This window comes from Brachionichthys hirsutus, chromosome 6 (assembly GCF_040956055.1).
Source record: "Brachionichthys hirsutus isolate HB-005 chromosome 6, CSIRO-AGI_Bhir_v1, whole genome shotgun sequence".
Classification (NCBI taxonomy): Eukaryota; Metazoa; Chordata; class Actinopteri; order Lophiiformes; family Brachionichthyidae; genus Brachionichthys; species Brachionichthys hirsutus.
In genome coordinates, this window is record NC_090902.1 from 7,557,321 (window position 1) to 7,575,431 (window position 18,111).

Genomic DNA, 18,111 nt, shown 5'->3' on the forward strand with positions numbered 1-18,111 from the left:
GGAAATTTTGTAAATGGGTTTCTTAAAACAGTCAAGAGTTAAGGATGAATGAAGCTAGTGTGTTTTTAATGGAAAATGAAAAATGACATCCTATAATGCATTGTGTGAGATGCTCGTTTTAAAACAACACAACACAACAAAACAAATAATATATTAACGTATTGGTCTGAATCATGAAGGGGGAGCAACTGAAACTGCAAAATGGCATGTGTTCCTACCTCAAGAGAACCATCACAATCTCCAAAAACACAAACAAATACCGTTGGGATTTTACTCGGAGTCTGCTCAGCAGTATGTCTAAAAACAACAACTCGGTAATGATGTAATAAACAGTGCACTGAATGTTGGCAAGATGTATACGTCATTTATGTAACGTTAGATGCAACGCGCATAAAAGTTGAGGGAAGATTGTCATCGTAATGGTAAAGATGATACCAGTATGATGCGACATTATGCAACAATTCATTCCAAATTCTTGAATGGATATTTCCACAAGTGTTCAAGTCAAACCTGTTGCTAAAACTAAACCATTCACACGTGAATAAAGACAGCAGTGGTTTAGCACCAAGGACAGATACACAAGCACAAAGTGAAACTCAGCAGAACGCACCCAAACATGCTTCTGCAATGCGAGCAGATAAAAACCAAGCATGGACAACAGGACTTCATCTTCCAGCATCGGCACTAATCGAGAATATTTGCTCACGTTACGCAACCGTCATCTGAGAGACAGAAGGTATACTCAACGTGTAAACTGAGAACAACTGAAAGTGACAAAAAGGAACATTTGAATGAAAATGCTATTAATTGTTAATGTGAAATTCATAAAATACAAATCAAGGCATGTGCTGCATTTTTTAGTTGGTGGAAATAGGCGGAACGTAAACAAGATTTTTTTTTAAAGCAATGCTTTAAACATTTGCCTTCATCATAAATGTGCTACAATTTGAATAGAAAATTGGACGTGGCCCTACCTCAGGCGATCCATCACGATCTCCAAACACATCAGCAAAGTCTGTTGGGCTTTTCCTCAGAGTCTGGTCAGCAGGCAGTGTGTTGTCATTGTATGACGTCACAAACTTGAAGTCACTGGTTCTAGATCCCGTTGTCAGGTATGCGTCATAATTGTAAGCGCTGCGTAAAGTTCCTGTGCCGTCAACGTCTGCGTAATTAGGAGGGAGGTAAGCGCCGGGGATGGCGACTGCTCCATCAAACAACAGTCTGGGCTTTCTCCTGCGACAGAATCTCACACCCAGGATGATGATGATGAAGGTCAGAAAGAAGGTGGACACACACACCAGAGCGATGATCAGATAAGACGTCAGTTTGGAATCCTTCTCGTCATAAGAAATGTCCTTCAGTTCTGGCACCTCAGCCAAGTTATCAGAAATCAGTAAATACATGGAGCAGGTGGCGGAGAGAGAGGGCTGTCCGTTATCTTTCACTGACACGATAAGGTTCTGTTTCATGCTGTCAGATTCTGAAATGTCCCGCTGGGTCCTGATCTCTCCGTTGTGGAGGCCAATAGTGAAAAGTCCCGGATCCGTGGATTTGACTATATGATAGGACAGCCAGGCGTTCTGTCCGGAGTCCGCGTCCACCGCTATCACTTTGGACACCACAGAGCCTCCGTTTGCAGCTTTGGGGACCAGCTCGGTCATGAACGAGCTGCCCTCCGGGGCGGGGTACAGGATCTGAGGACAGTTGTCATTCACATCCGATATGAACACACTGACGGTCACGTTGCTGCTGAGCGGAGGAGAACCGTTGTCTCTGGCCGTCACGTGGACTTTAAAACTCCTTAGCTGTTCATGATCAAACGACCTCACAGCGTGGATCACCCCCGTGTCTCCGTTAACGGAAACGTACGAGGACACCGGGGCACTGTTCACCTCACCGGCTAGCACAGAATAAATGACGGTACCGTTCTGTCTCCAGTCGGGGTCTCGAGCAGTAACGGAACATAAAGTGGAGCCAGGTTTGTTATTTTCACTCACATATGCGCTGTAGGACTGTTCCTCAAACACAGGTGGGTTGTCGTTGATGTCTGCTACAGATAACTGGACACTTTTAGAGGAGGACAGAGGTGGAGAGCCCTCGTCAGTGGCAGTGATTGTAATGTTGTAATCAGACACTACTTCACGGTCCAGTTGTCCTGTGGTCACCAGAGAATAATAGTTTTTAATGGACGGAACCAACTTGAAAGGGACGTTCTGCTGAATAGAACAGCGGACCTGTCGGTTATTCTCAGAGTCTCTGTCCTGCACGTTAACGACGCCCACCTCTGTACCAGGTGACACGTTCTCAGGTACGGGATTGGTCAGTGACTTCAGGAATATGACTGGTTCATTGTCATTTATATCAGTGATATCAATAATTAGAGTTGAGTATGACACTAATCCCAAACCATCTTTTGCGCTTATCTGCATTTCATATGACGATTCTTTCTCATAATCAATAGTTCCAGATACTCTCACCTCTCCTGATTTAGAATCCAAAGAAAACAAGTTACTTTCCTCAAAGACATGATAGAAGCCAAAGGTAATTTCCCTGTTCACTCCCTCATCTTCATCAGTAGCACTGACTGTAATCACCAAAGTATCCAGAGGAGAGTTTTCAGGCAGACTGGCTTTATAGACCGGTTGACTAAACACTGGAACATTGTCGTTAGCATCCAGGACAGTGACGTGTATGACTACAGTACCTGATCTCTGAGGAGAGCCGCCATCAAATGCTGTAAGCAGTAACAGAAGCTCTTTGTTGTCCTCTCTATCCAATTCTTTATTTAACACTAATTCACAGTGTTTTCGTCCACCTGCTTTCGTATTTACGTTTAATTTGAAATAATCATTCTGCTGCAGTGAGTAGCCCTGAACAGAATTATCTCCGATGTCCGCATCGTGCGCCTCACCAAGAAGAAAACGCGCACCCTTATCAGCAGATTCACGGATCTCAATTCTCAGGGATTCTTCTTGAAACTGCGGTGAATTATCGTTGATGTCCTGAACGCGGATATTAATGCGGTGCAGTTCTAAAGGATTTTCCAACACAAGTTCCTGCTTTAAAACACACGAAGCCTTTTTTGAACAAAGCGCTTCTCTGTCAATCCTCTCTTGAACGATCAAGTCTCCGGTGTTGAGCTTCACAGCGCAGTAATTAACACCGTTATCCTCCGTGTCGATGCGGGCCTTGCGAGCAGAAAGTCTGGACAAATCAAGTCCCAGATCCTTGGCGATATTTCCAATTACAGATCCACGTTTCATCTCCTCTGGCATCGAGTAGCTGACATCTCCGCATACGGGGTGGAGGACGAGAAAAATAGACGCGAGGCCGCAGAGCAGCGCAAATCTGTAATATTCCATTGTTCCTGGGAGACCGACCATACACGCATGAAAACTATAAAATATAACAACTATCAGTGGTTCCTTCCATTCAACCAAAAATGTCAGACTGCAGTTCTTCACGAAGACGCATTATTCTCTGCTGCAGTTCAGTGGGAGAGCCCGCACCTCAATTCGTTGAGATAAAAGGGTGAGCATAACCCGTCCTCTCGTTTATTGGTACACACTGACACCATGAGTATTTCATAAGGTACAACAAGGACATGTTTGGCACGATATTTAAAAATTGTAGACCGATGTGTTTATCTTAATATGTCAGGAAAAAAAAAAGATTTCATTAATTATTTTGAGTTTTGTTATTGTGACTGTTGTGTAGAGATACAATTGAAAGGTGATGCAAGCATTTAAACAAATAAGTAGAATGATGAATTTGTCGTCAGTACGTGTTGAGAATGGCTATTTAATTAATTTAAATACTATAAAATTATAATTCAAATATTATATTAATTCAAAATGATGTTTAGAAAACGAAAACAATGCTTGTTTTCTTTTTAAATGAAAAATATTGATTGTTAATTAGCATTACAAGATGGCTAAGGAGTGAACCTTGCATGGCGCAACATGCTGCGGCTGCTCGCCGGTAACCTTTTTATTTATTTCACTGGAATACGTTTACGATCTCCCGGCACTACAGTCTGTGTGGTCGTTAACCAGCGCTAACCAGCGTTAACCAGCGTTAGCCAGAGTTAAGCAGCGTTAACCAGCGTTACTGTCCTGTTCACCTGCAGTGACGGGCTTACTCCAATACTCGGCTGCTGACCTGCTCCGGCTGCGCTGTCACCTGCCTGGACCTGCGGCCAGCGGCACCCCGCCTCCACCCGGACGTCACCTTCCAGCCCCGCCGGCGATGCATCCACCATAACAGCTCAACAGCAATACAGTCCATCTGGTCCAGTCCCCGACGCCCTCCACGCTCCACCAGCCGGCGTGTTGGCCACAGCGTGTTAGCCCGCCGAGCTCGGTGGGCGAGGCCACCACGACGCACTCAACTTTCTTCGCTCTGCTCAACATCCGCGCACTGACGAGCAAGGGGACATCTCATCCAGGACCTCCGCACCGACCGTAAACTAGACTATCTCTGTTTAACCGAGACATGGCAACAGCTGAATGAATCCACACTCCGAATGCGTTGATTTGCATACGTCAACCAACCCCGTGGCTACAGTCGAGGATGTCTCGCGATAATTCACCGAATTGCTTCTGCCTATTCCTTTTTTGGTTGTAATATATATTTTGTTTTGTTTAAGTTGTATTTTTTTTGTCTCAATCTGACAACCAAAATAAAAAAAACTCATCAAGTGGAAAGTCTCGCTAGTGTCTGAAACTGTGCATGTCTTCATTTGAATCCATTCTCTGCGAGTTGTCTGGTCCCACTCCAACCATCATTGTCTACCGTCCCCCTAAAGTCAATAGTGATTTGTTGCTTTCCTCACCATCTATCCTCTCTCTCAATATCCACATGGACAATATTAACCTGCCTCTCACCAAAGGGTTCATGTCTTGCTTAGATCATTTTGGATGTCAGCAGCACAATACTATTCCCACACACTCCAAAGGACACATTCTGGACCGATAATTTGTTGCTCTGGTGTCACCCCTCTCAACATTACTGATGTACTATCCACAAGTGCATCACTTTATCATATCATTTACAGTGAAACTCACTCTCTCCATCTCTTAGCCACCCCGTCTCATTTCATTCAGGAATATAAAGAACATTAACTCTGCCACTCTCACTTCAGTATTCACTCCTCCTGCATCCCAGACATCTCCAATCCATCCGCTCCCGATGATCTGGTCTCTCATTACAACACTGGACTCCATACTATTCTCAATTATCTTGTGCCGTTAAACCAGATCTGTTTCTTCAAACTTGTCCTCCACTTCCAGTTGACTTTATTGAACACAAGAACCAACATGACCTGGATATCTCAAAATATTCTCAGATCTAAAACTGCATCAACAAACAAGTATAACAATAAGATCATAAAAACAAGAAAGTTAACCTGGGAAAGAGAACACATATACGAGCAGTAGACACAATTAGCTCCAAATCAATCGCTGAGTAGGCTCAGCTGGAATTTAATGATATAATGTATTTCCTACCTCAGGAGAACTGTCGCGATCTCCAAACACATCAGCAAAGTCTGTTGGACTTTTCCTCAGAGTCTGGTCAGCAGGCAGTGTGTTGTCATTGTATGACGTCACAAACTTGAAGTCACTGGTTCTAGATCCCGTTGTCAGGTATGCGTCATAATTGTAAGCGCTGCGTAAAGTTCCTGTGCCGTCAACGTCTGCGTAATTAGGAGGCAGATACGCGCCGGGGATGGCGACTGCTCCATCAAACAACAGTCTGGGCTTTCTCCTGCGGCAGAACCTCACACCGAGGATGATGATGATGAAGGTGAGAAAGAAGGTGGACACACACACCAGAGCGATGATCAGATAAGACGTCAGTTTGGAATCCTTCTCGTCATAAGAAATGTCCTTCAGTTCTGGCACCTCAGCCAAGTTATCAGAAATCAGTAAATACATGGAGCAGGTGGCGGAGAGAGAGGGCTGTCCGTTATCTTTCACTGACACGATAAGGTTCTGTTTCATGCTGTCAGATTCTGAAATGTCCCGCTGGGTCCTGATCTCTCCGTTGTGGAGGCCAATAGTGAAAAGTCCCGGATCCGTGGATTTGACTATATGATAAGACAGCCAGGCGTTCTGTCCGGAGTCCGCGTCCACCGCTATCACTTTGGACACCACAGAGCCTCCGTTTGCAGCTTTGGGGACCAGCTCGGTCATGAACGAGCTGCCCTCCGGGGCGGGGTACAGGATCTGAGGACAGTTGTCATTCACATCCGATATGAACACACTGACGGTCACGTTGCTGCTGAGCGGAGGAGAACCGTTGTCTCTGGCCGTCACGTGGACGTTAAAACTCCTCAGCTGTTCATAATCAAACGACCTCACAGCGTGGATCACCCCCGTGTCTCCGTTAACGGAAACGTAGGAGGACACCGGGGCACCGTTCACCTCACCGGCTAACACAGAATAGATGACGGTACCGTTCTGTCTCCAGTCGGGGTCTCGAGCAGTAACGGAACATAAAGTGGAGCCAGGTTTGTTATTTTCACTCACATATGCGCTGTAGGACTGTTCCTCAAACACAGGTGGGTTGTCGTTGATGTCTGCTACAGATAACTGGACACTTTTAGAGGAGGACAGAGGTGGAGAGCCCTCGTCAGTGGCAGTGATTGTAATGTTGTAATCAGACACTACTTCACGGTCCAGTTGTCCTGTGGTCACCAGAGAATAATAGTTTTTAATGGACGGAACCAACTTGAAAGGGACGTTCTGCTGAATAGAACAGCGGACCTGTCGGTTATTCTCAGAGTCTCTGTCCTGTACGTTAACGACGCCCACCTCTGTACCAGGTGACATGTTCTCAGGTACAGGGTTTGACAGTGATTTCATATATATAACTGGAACGTTGTCATTCACATCAGTGATGTCAATCATTACTTTGGAATCAGATGAAAGTCCATAACCATCTTTTGCATTGACTCGCAATTCAAATTTGGAATTACTCTCAAAGTCAAGAGCCCCGATGACTTTTATTTCTCCTGATTTACTGTCGAGAGAGAAAACCTTTTTCGCCTTGTCCGAAATTCGACTAAAATCATACGTCACCTCCCCATTGACTCCGTTGTCTGCATCAGTAGCACTTACTGTAACGACTACAGTATCAATGGCAGAATCTTCAGGTATAACGGCTTTGTAAAGGGTTTGGTCAAATACAGGGGCGTTGTCATTAGCATCCAAGACAGTCACAATTATATTTACGCTCCCTGATCTTTGTGGATTACCTCCATCAACAGCAGTCAGCACGAAATTAATATCGTGCTCTTTTTCACGGTCAAGCTCTTTGTCTAACACTAACTCGACATGCTTTGATCCATCAGAGTCTTCTCGGACAGATAAAATAAAATGTCCATTCTTCTCTAACGCATATTGTCTTACTGAGTATTGTCCGATGTCGTCGTCATGCGCTTCGTCAACACGATATCGAGCTCCTTTGTCGGATGATTCGCGAATTTCCAATTTAACTGCATGCTTTGGAAAACTGGGCGAATTATCGTTTACATCCTGGACGTGCAGTAAAATGCGATGCAGCTCCAAAGGACTCTCCAGGACTAATTCAAACCGAAGTAAACAGGACATTTTCTCCCCGCACAGCTCCTCTCTGTCAATTCTTTGACTGATGACAAAATTTCCCGTTTTGAGATCGATGTCACAATAGCGTTGATTGTTTTCCTCAGTATCGATTCGGGCTTTGCGAGTGGACAATTTCGTTACCTCCAAACCGAGGTCCTTGGCAATATTTCCAACAATAGATCCGGGTCTCGTCTCCTCCAGAACAGAGTAGCTGAGGTCTGCATTTGTAATGCGCACAATGAAAGCAAAGCCGCATATTAAAATCAAAATTAATATCCCGTTGTTGTCCATTGTTTGCTCCGAAAGAAACGATTGATTAGAGGCTGATAAAAGGAAAAACCTTGTCGGGGAATTATGATTCGCCGTTGCTGCAACAATGGCTGCTCTGGGTGTAACGCTCTATGTCTCTTTTGCAGTCGGTGAAGAACAAACCGGCTCACGTCTGCAAGCGAGCAGCGACGCCACGAGTTAAATTGTAATATTACAAATCAAAAACTGAAAGCATTTAAAAACATTCAAGGGTGTGAACACTTCAATGCCACACATGTTCGGACACGAAGTTCAAAGATGTCACGATAATATTATGGGTTGATTTGACGGTAGTATAATATTGAAGCACCAGGGACATCGACTGAATGGCGAGAAGCAAATCTGAGAGGGATCTTGTTTGTAATTATCATTCGGACTTAGTAAGACTTACTCAATATAGACAATAAATAACTTTAAAATTAAGGGTTGATTACATAATTGATTAAATTAAGATATATCGTTCAATAACTATAGTGAACGTTTGGATTTTATTCTTACACTAAATTAATATCTAAAATCCGGTTGTTTAATTTATTCATTCGTAATTCGTTAGTTAACAGTTTGCTGAAACGAAATGCAGCGAGAAAGCAAATATATGTCGGTCGCATCAACACGTTCAGAATTCAGCTAATTCATTCACAGCATGAAAATTGTATGCATTTATCATCAGGAAATGGGCGAAACAGATAAAGCAGCCATTTAGAACATTTAGAAATAATCCAGACGGAGTAAAACCTTCTTGTTTCCACCGCCAATTCCGAAAACAATTTGTAGCTCCCGGGTCAAGAAAATGGCTCGTTTACGTCGATATTTTACCAATAACCCCTTGAATTATTAGAGAGCTAAAAAAAAATGACAAGGAAAGATATGAACAAATAAGATTAACGTATTAACGAATTAATTATGACATGTTTGTATGCAAAGACAATTCGTGCATGGCCATACGCTTCAAAATAAACAAGTAACGATCAAATGTTAGATATGTCTTACCTCTGGAGAGACATCTGGTTGACCAAACATATCATTAAAGTCGGTTGGGCTTTTCCTCAGAGTCTGGTCAGCAGGCAGTGTGTTGTCAGTGTATGACGTCACAAACTTGAAGTCACTTGTTCTCGATCCCGTTGTCAGGTATGCGTCATAATTGTAAGCGCTGCGTAAAGTTCCTGTGCCGTCAACGTCTGCGTAATTAGGAGGGAGGTAAGCGCCGGGGATGGCGACTGCTCCATCAAACAACAGTCTGGGCTTTCTCCTGCGACAGAACCTCACACCGAGGATGATGATGATGAAGGTCAGAAAGAAGGTGGACACACACACCAGAGCGACGATCAGATAAGACGTCAGTTTGGAATCCTTCTCGTCATAAGAAATGTCCTTTAGTTCTGGCACCTCAGCCAAGTTATCAGAAATCAGTAAATACATGGAGCAGGTGGCGGAGAGAGAGGGCTGTCCGTTATCTTTCACTGACACGATAAGGTTCTGTTTCATGCTGTCAGATTCTGAAATGTCCCGCTGGGTCCTGATCTCTCCGTTGTGGAGGCCAATAGTGAAAAGTCCCGGATCCGTGGATTTGACTATATGATAGGACAGCCAGGCGTTCTGTCCGGAGTCCGCGTCCACCGCTATCACTTTGGACACCACAGAGCCTCCGTTTGCAGCTTTGGGGACCAGCTCGGTCATGAACGAGCTGCCCTCCGGGGCGGGGTACAGGATCTGAGGACAGTTGTCATTCACATCCGATATGAACACACTGACGGTCACGTTGCTGCTGAGCGGAGGAGAACCGTTGTCTCTGGCCGTCACGTGGACTTTAAAACTCCGCAGCTGTTCATGATCAAACGACCTCACAGCGTGGATCACCCCCGTGTCTCCGTTAACGGATACGTAGGAGGACACCGGGGCACCGTTCACCTCACCGGCTAACACAGAATAAATGACGGTACCGTTCTGTCTCCAGTCGGGGTCTCGAGCAGTAACGGAACATAAAGTGGAGCCAGGTTTGTTATTTTCACTCACATATGCGCTGTAGGACTGTTCCTCAAACACAGGTGGGTTGTCGTTGATGTCTGCTACAGATAACTGGACACTTTTAGAGGAGGACAGAGGTGGAGAGCCCTCGTCAGTGGCAGTGATTGTAATGTTGTAATCAGACACTACTTCACGGTCCAGTTGTCCTGTGGTCACCAGAGAATAATAGTTTTTAATGGACGGAACCAACTTGAAAGGGACGTTCTGCTGAATAGAACAGCGTACCTGTCGGTTGTTCTCAGAGTCTCTATCCTGCACGTTAACCACGCCCACCTCTGTACCAGGTGACACGTTCTCAGGCACGGGATTGGTCAGTGACTTCAGGAATATGACTGGTGCGTTATCATTCATGTCGGTAACGTCTATAACAAGTTTTGCGTAAGAAGTGAGTCCCAAACCATCTTTAGCTTGAATTCTCATTTCAAACGATCTGCTCTCCTCGAAGTCAATTTCACCAGTTACTCTGATCAGTCCCGTTTTAGGATCAATTGAGAAAACGTGTCCGTCTTCATCAGACACGTGACCGAAATGATACGTCACATCTCCATTCACTCCTTCATCTGCGTCTGTCGCACTAACACGAACCACTACAGTATCTAAAGGAGAGTTCTCAGGCAGACTGGCTTTATAGACGGCCTGGCTGAACACCGGGGCGTTATCATTAGCATCCAGCACGGTGACGTGAATGACTACAGTACCTGATCTCTGAGGAGAGCCGCCATCCAGAGCTGTGAGGAGCAAATTAATCTCTCTTTGTTTCTCCCGATCTAGTTTATTCTCCAGCACTAACTCAACCTTGTTGTTGTCAACAGCGAGAATAAAGTTATCGTTTTTTTGAAGGTTGTATCTTTGAACAGCATTTTGACCTACATCTGCGTCATGGGCTTCCTCCATAGAGAAGCGGTTCCCTTTGTCTGCCATCTCGCTTATTTCCATTTCAATCAAATTGTCTCTGAATTTTGGAGAGTTGTCGTTTACATCCTGAATGAGGAGACTGATTCGATGAAGCTCTAGAGGATTCTCTAAAACCAGATCCACGTTCACGACACACGATGGTTTCTTTCCACAAAGGCTTTCTCTGTCAATTCTCTCCGATGTGATCAAATCTCCAGAACTCAGATTAATGTCGCAGTAGTGTTTCCGAGATTCCTCAAAATCAGTCCGCGGATTTCTTGAAGATAATGTCCTCAGATCAAGACCAAGGTCTTTGGCTGTATTTCCAATGATAGAATCTCGTTTCAGCTCTTCTGGGATCGAATAGCGCAGGTCTCCATTGACGAGGTACAGCGATACAATAGAGGCGAGGCTGATGATCAAAAGCATAGTTGATAATCCTTTGTCTTCCATTCCGAGTCAAAAGGCATCCGCAGCGTCAACAACGTGTGTAATGCGAAAACGATTTTGTATAACTTTAATCCAATAATTCATACAAAAAAAAAACGGCACCGCCTCGCCGAAAAATATCTGCAGCATATGTCTATGTCGTGGTCGTGGGTGGAGTGGTGAAAATCTATTTTCCGTCGGACAACAGCGACATCGTGAGTAATTGCATGTATTTATTTTTTCAAGCCGCACAGTTAAATATAATAAATTATGTTTCACGTTGTCTACACTCGCAGCCCTGTGATATTCACCACCGTTAAAATCTATTTTATATGTATGGGGAATATTCCATCCTTAAAAACACACTTAAAATAATTTAAAAAACAAAATGGACCAATCTTGTGAACGCAGCGTTTTTTTTATTTTAGTTTACATAAGAAAGAAGTATAAAGCCGATAAACTATCAACTGTTCGGGATCAATACAAGTGGGGATAGTATATAAACGCAATACTGAATCATTCACTGACACAGTTTAATGGATATATATTGTATGAACATCAGGGAATAATTTCCCGAAAAAAAATTAAACACCAAACTGATGAGACGCAAACTGCTGCAGTGAATTGTTTTGCCAGAGCACGCGAGGACCGATTCAGCACCATGGACAGAGACGTCTTAACACGAGTGAGCACTAATAACAAAAAGGTTAAAACGTTGTGTTTTCAATTGCCATGTATTTTTTCGAATGGGTTAATAACATTCAGCAATATGAACGAAAGACCAATGATACATATATGTATAATGGTGGTGGGATATACCGTATTCCAATATGATTACGATGTCGATGATCAATATAAAATAAAAAATAAAATTAAGAACAACACAAACAAACAACTTCACGTAAATTTAATTAAATGCGTGATTTCCAACTATGCGTCATGTGTCGCTCGTATCACACAGTCCAAGTAAGGAAATTTCACAATAGGGCGAACTAAGAAGAAGTGCAATAAATTATGCTTAACTGGTGACATGTTTATTGAAAAATATATTGTGTATATAAAAATCAGCTACAAAATAATTAAATCCCTTGTCTTTACTTCATTGTTAGATATAACTAATGGTATCATAAACAGTCAGGGCCTTCTACATGATTCGCTTACAGATGTAACTATATAGAAATGTACTCAAAAACTAAACATCACTCTCCTGTAAATTTACAAGACTACAAAAATGAGCTGCACTTTTCTGTAAAGTCATTTCCCGTAATTTTAAAATGCCACAAGGAACTACAAAAATACAATATTTTACTTTTGAAGCAGCTGCCAGGAAAATATTGCAAATGTACAGGTATAAGGAGTATTACTCAGAAAAGGTCAACGAAATGTTATAATTTTAAGATCAGACATTGTGTAAAACGTTATATTAAATATCCAACAGAAAAATGCATGTCAATTGATGTTATTGTAATAGTTTTAGGTTTACAACGGTGAAATATAATAATCACGCTTCAGACCAAATGCAGAACTCTCGTAGCACTGAGGCGCTAAGACTAAACATTGAAAGCGATTAGTGATATACAGTATTACAAAAAGTAAAAAAGAGACCTCTTTTCCCTGATACTTTACTTCACTGACAAAACAGTCAAAGAAAACGAAACGTATTCTGCACCAACGTGATTCAGTGGGAACAGATATTATTGTGGGACCGGACAAGTATGAAAGGTTCCTACCTGTACAGGCGTCTGTAAATCTTCAAAAGGATCAACGAAGTCTGTTGGGCTTTTCCTCAGAGTCTGGTCAGCAGGCAGTGTGTTGTCATTGTATGACGTCACAAACTTGAAGTCACTTGTTCTCGATCCTGTTGTCAGGTATGCGTCATAATTGTAAGCGCTGCGTAAAGTTCCTGTGCCGTCAACGTCTGCGTAATTAGGAGGCAGATACGCGCCGGGGATGGCGACTGCTCCATCAAACAACAGTCTGGGCTTTCTCCTGCGACAGAACCTCACACCCAGGATGATGATGATGAAGGTCAGAAAGAAGGTGGACACACACACCAGAGCGATGATCAGATAAGACGTCAGTTTGGAATCCTTCTCGTCATAAGAAATGTCCTTCAGTTCTGGCACCTCAGCCAAGTTATCAGAAATCAGTAAATACATGGAGCAGGTGGCGGAGAGAGAGGGCTGTCCGTTATCTTTCACTGACACGATAAGGTTCTGTTTCATGCTGTCAGATTCTGAAATGTCCCGCTGGGTCCTGATCTCTCCGTTGTGGAGGCCAATAGTGAAAAGTCCCGGATCCGTGGATTTGACTATATGATAGGACAGCCAGGCGTTCTGTCCGGAGTCCGCGTCCACCGCTATCACTTTGGACACCACAGAGCCTCCGTTTGCAGCTTTGGGGACCAGCTCGGTCATGAACGAGCTGCCCTCCGGGGCGGGGTACAGGATCTGAGGACAGTTGTCATTCACATCCGATATGAACACACTGACGGTCACGTTGCTGCTGAGCGGAGGAGAACCGTTGTCTCTGGCCGTCACGTGGACTTTAAAACTCCGCAGCTGTTCATGATCAAACGACCTCACAGCGTGGATCACCCCCGTGTCTCCGTTAACGGATACGTAGGAGGACACCGGGGCACCGTTCTCCTCACCGGCTAACACAGAATAAATGACGGTACCGTTCTGTCTCCAGTCGGGGTCTCGAGCAGTAACGGAACATAAAGTGGAGCCAGGTTTGTTATTTTCACTCACATATGCGCTGTAGGACTGTTCCTCAAACACAGGTGGGTTGTCGTTGATGTCTGCTACAGATAACTGGACACTTTTAGAGGAGGACAGAGGTGGAGAGCCCTCGTCAGTGGCAGTGATTGTAATGTTGTAATCAGACACTACTTCACGGTCCAGTTGTCCTGTGGTCACCAGAGAATAATAGTTTTTAATGGACGGAACCAACTTGAAAGGGACGTTCTGCTGAATAGAACAGCGTACCTGTCGGTTATTCTCAGAGTCTCTGTCCTGCACGTTAACCACGCCCACCTCTGTACCAGGTGACACGTTCTCAGGAATTGGATTGGTCAGTGAATTTATATATATAATTGGAGAATTATCATTCATGTCGGTAACGTCTATAACAAGTTTTGCATATGAAGTGAGTCCCAAACCATCTTTAGCTTGAATTCTCATTTCAAACGATCTGCTTTCCTCAAAGTCAATTTCACCAGTTACTCTGATCATTCCCGTTTTAGGATCAATTGATAAAACATTTACGTCTTCATCAGACACGTGACCAAACTCGTACGTCACATCTCCATTCACTCCTTCATCTGCGTCTGTCGCACTAACACGAACCACAACAGTATCTAAAGGAGAGTTTTCAGGCAGACTGGCTTTATAGACGGCCTGGCTGAACACCGGGGCGTTATCATTAGCATCCAGCACGGTGACGTGAATGACTACAGTACCTGATCTCTGAGGAGAGCCGCCATCCAGAGCTGTGAGGAGCAAATTAATCTCTCTTTGTTTCTCCCGATCTAGTTTATTCTCCAGCACTAACTCAACCTTGTTGTTGTCAACAGCGAGAATAAAGTTATCATTCTTTTGAAGGTTGTATCTTTGGACAGCATTTTGACCTACATCTGCGTCATGGGCTTCCTCCATAGAGAAGCGGTTCCCTTTTTCTGCCGACTCCCTTATTTCCATTTCAATCAAATGTTTCTTGAATTTTGGAGAGTTGTCGTTTACATCCTGAACACGGAGACTGATGCGATGAAGCTCGAGAGGATTCTCTAACACCAGATCCACGTTCACGACACACGATGGTTTCTTTCCACAAAGGCTTTCTCTGTCAATTCTCTCCGATGTGATCAAATCTCCAGAACTCAGATTAATGTCGCAGTAACGCTTTCGGGTTCCTTCAAAATTGATACGGGCCTTTCTCGAAGATAATGTCCTCAAATCAAGACCGAGGTCTTTCGCAATATTTCCAACGACAGAGTCCCGTTTCATTTCTTCTTGGACAGAATAGCTCAGCTCCCCATTAACGAGGTGCAGCGTTGACATAAAGGAGGCGACGCAGAGGATCAGAGGAAGAGCTAAGGCTCCTTTGTCTCCCATTCTTAGAAAAAAGACTCGAAAACAAAAACAAAATAAAAACAATTAAAAGTCCTCAAGATATATTCCAAAATTGAATGCAATCGTTCAACGTTTCCGACAGTGAACAAAAGGAAAATAGCCGTGGACTGACGGTAGTCTCCTTCACCAATGCGTAAATAGAGGGTGGATATGTCTGTGTTGCCTTTGTGCTGGCCTACAGCGGCACCATGAGTCCCATTTTGCGTTTATTTATTTATTTATTTGAATTTGAAATTGGCGTCCATGCAGGCTGCGACCTTTTTACTCTCTTCCCCACTTAATGCGCCAAACCTATCCGACCGATGGATAATGGGGTGGTGGTGGCGCTGAAGGTCTGGCAGCGTCGCACCTTTTCAAACTTTAAACGTGACAGACGCTTCCATGTGTTACAAGACATATTTGTTGCCGCGCGTTGATTCCGAAGGTGATGACGTCATTAATACTCGAGTATGACGTTCATTGCTGCATGAGCCTTCATTTCATCTTAAACAAAAAATAATAATAAGCACAATAATACTAAAAATACTTGACGGGACAAGTTGTAGTTAGTACACAACAATTTATTGGAGCAGGAGTGGGAGAGTTATAACATTATACACATTTCACAATTCGGGGCAAAGAAAAGATAATAAAGTCACAATTTACTTCCTGCCGGACACCACATTATGTTTGCTACAGCAGATGCATGCAAGTTTAGAGTAAAAAAAAACTTACATTTCTACTTTTAACTAACTGTCCCTGTATAATTAGATTTAATTACATCATCTATGTTAATTCAAACATGGAATAATTTAATTTTACTGAGCTAAACAATGGCTGTCAGGTTGGGGTGGGTTGTCACAAATCATTGAAGATGTTTTAACAATCCCTGCAGGAACCTGGTAAATATGCATATTCATTGGGTGCGCACAGTATCAGGCGATTGACGAGTGTGTGTTGTTGCCGTGTGCGTGTGTCTCACGAGGCGCGGTGCACGTCCTATCCGGTGCATATATAGACGAGGATATGTCGTGAGCTTGGTGGTAGTCATGCATATTTTCTGTTGATCGTGGGTCGTGTAATTGGGATAGGATTCTGTTTCAATTCGCTGTCGCTGTATTTGTTACATTATAATTGGTGTATTATCGCTTCTGACACAGAAGTGCTGGTTTTTTGACATTGAACCCCGAATTTAGCCCACATCGGCCCTACATTTAGTCCCCTCCGTGAACCGCAACAATTCCCTGACATGCAACTTAGACCAACTCAATGTTATTATGATTTTTTTTACAGAATATCTGTGCAGTGTACAGCATAGACGAGATATATGTGCCTGCCATACTTTAATAAATAAAATGAAAATGTTTAATTTACCACATTCCAATTCTTAAAATAGCATATATCCCTGTATTGTAAGTTCAGAATATATCAATGTAAAGTTTTTTCGCAAAAATATTAAATAATGACTGCTAATTTGAGCTGGATTTTAAGACATCTAAAAGGTTCTGAAGAAGGACTGCATTTATTTTTACTTATCTATATACCATTAACACTGTTGATTATTATATCACAATTCATTTTGGAACAAGCCAACATCCTACATTTGATGTCCATACTATTCATTATATTTATCGACTGAGTAAAACATCAAAGCTATTAATATATTACATTGCATTTTAATAAATATACATTTTTTCTTTTACTGTTAAATTGTAGTATATGTGCTGTGATACACAAACCAGGAGATGGCGCCTTTGGCCTAGCACTCGAACGGAAAGAACAAGCGCCAGGTGAGAGTTAAATGTTCTTTTCTGTTTTAGAAGGGGGTTGTAATGATCCCATTTTTGCTGCAGGTTCTCCAAATTGTGTTGTGGCGCGGGAGGATTGCTGATGGTGGATGGAGGGGATGGTGAAGAATCCATTGGGTTCACTGGCAGACAAACGGGCTGCTCGCATGCGGTATTTTATTTTCAGTCCTGGAAAAGTCGAGAATTGAAAACGCACCACCCGCTACTAAAATTAGTGCGTAAACACATGCATACATCGAGCCAGGTTATTGGAATGGAGGACATATTGTTGTGGCATCTCGTTGTGCTTTCATGTGCAGACTGTCGTCACATAAATTGCAGCATGCGTTTACAGCGCGCATTAGAATCCATGCATTATTTTGTACTCTGCAGTTCATTTCAAACTTGGCTTTTCAGTGGTAAATCCTCGTGATTGTTTTAATATTATAATGTTACATTTCAATAGTATTGCTCTAATTGTTGAAATGTTATTGCTCAGGGCCACATATTCTCATCATCATTACTGTTTCCATTCCACAACATGGATGATGTTTTCAGAGTCACCGGGGCTGGTGAAAAAAAAAAAAAAAAAATCAGCCTTGCAACACCCGCAGTACAAACACATGCACATTCAGTTCTCGTGTTTCCTGTTTATCCTAATATACCTAATCATATCGCATGCATTAAAATTGGCTTCTGCAATTCACAACATAGTGTATGTTCAGAACATATTTAATTGTGTCTTAAAAACGCTGTGACCCTTATATGACCCTGCTCTACCATGCAGTATCCACAGAGATTCACTGTTCTGCAGACCTAAGCTGGCAGCTCTTCTGATCTGAATTGGTTTGCTTGTTTGTTTACTTGCTTGTATAATTCAAACGAACCAAAATTCACCAGGACATAGAGAACGTTTAAATAATTATCACGGGAATATTGCTGGAGGCA

At 43.1% G+C, this 18,111-nt stretch overlaps 4 protein-coding genes across 4 annotated transcripts; all 4 read right to left on the reverse strand.

Annotated features, from left to right (window-relative positions):
• Positions 1 to 707: 707 nt before the first annotated feature.
• Positions 708 to 3,368, reverse strand: LOC137895241 (protocadherin beta-15-like). Its single transcript, XM_068740725.1, has 2 exons — positions 975 to 3,368; positions 708 to 722 (listed from the first exon to the last, which is right to left on the reverse strand). The coding sequence occupies exons 1-2, from the start codon at positions 3,360 to 3,362 to the stop codon at positions 708 to 710; spliced, it is 2,403 nt and encodes an 800-aa protein (XP_068596826.1). The 5' UTR covers positions 3,363 to 3,368.
• Positions 3,369 to 5,349: 1,981 nt separating this feature from the next.
• Positions 5,350 to 7,898, reverse strand: LOC137895242 (protocadherin beta-15-like). The gene is made up of 2 exons (XM_068740726.1): positions 5,508 to 7,898; positions 5,350 to 5,355 (listed from the first exon to the last, which is right to left on the reverse strand). The coding sequence occupies exons 1-2, from the start codon at positions 7,896 to 7,898 to the stop codon at positions 5,350 to 5,352; spliced, it is 2,397 nt and encodes a 798-aa protein (XP_068596827.1).
• A 993-nt stretch (positions 7,899 to 8,891) lies between these two features.
• On the reverse strand, positions 8,892 to 11,288 carry LOC137895244 (protocadherin gamma-A12-like). Its single transcript, XM_068740727.1, has one exon. It carries the CDS (start codon positions 11,286 to 11,288, stop codon positions 8,892 to 8,894), a length of 2,397 nt encoding a protein of 798 aa, XP_068596828.1.
• A 1,520-nt stretch (positions 11,289 to 12,808) lies between these two features.
• On the reverse strand, positions 12,809 to 15,325 carry LOC137895245 (protocadherin gamma-A12-like). Its single transcript, XM_068740728.1, has 2 exons — positions 12,995 to 15,325; positions 12,809 to 12,814 (listed from the first exon to the last, which is right to left on the reverse strand). The coding sequence occupies exons 1-2, from the start codon at positions 15,323 to 15,325 to the stop codon at positions 12,809 to 12,811; spliced, it is 2,337 nt and encodes a 778-aa protein (XP_068596829.1).
• Between the last annotated feature and the right edge of the window lie 2,786 nt (positions 15,326 to 18,111).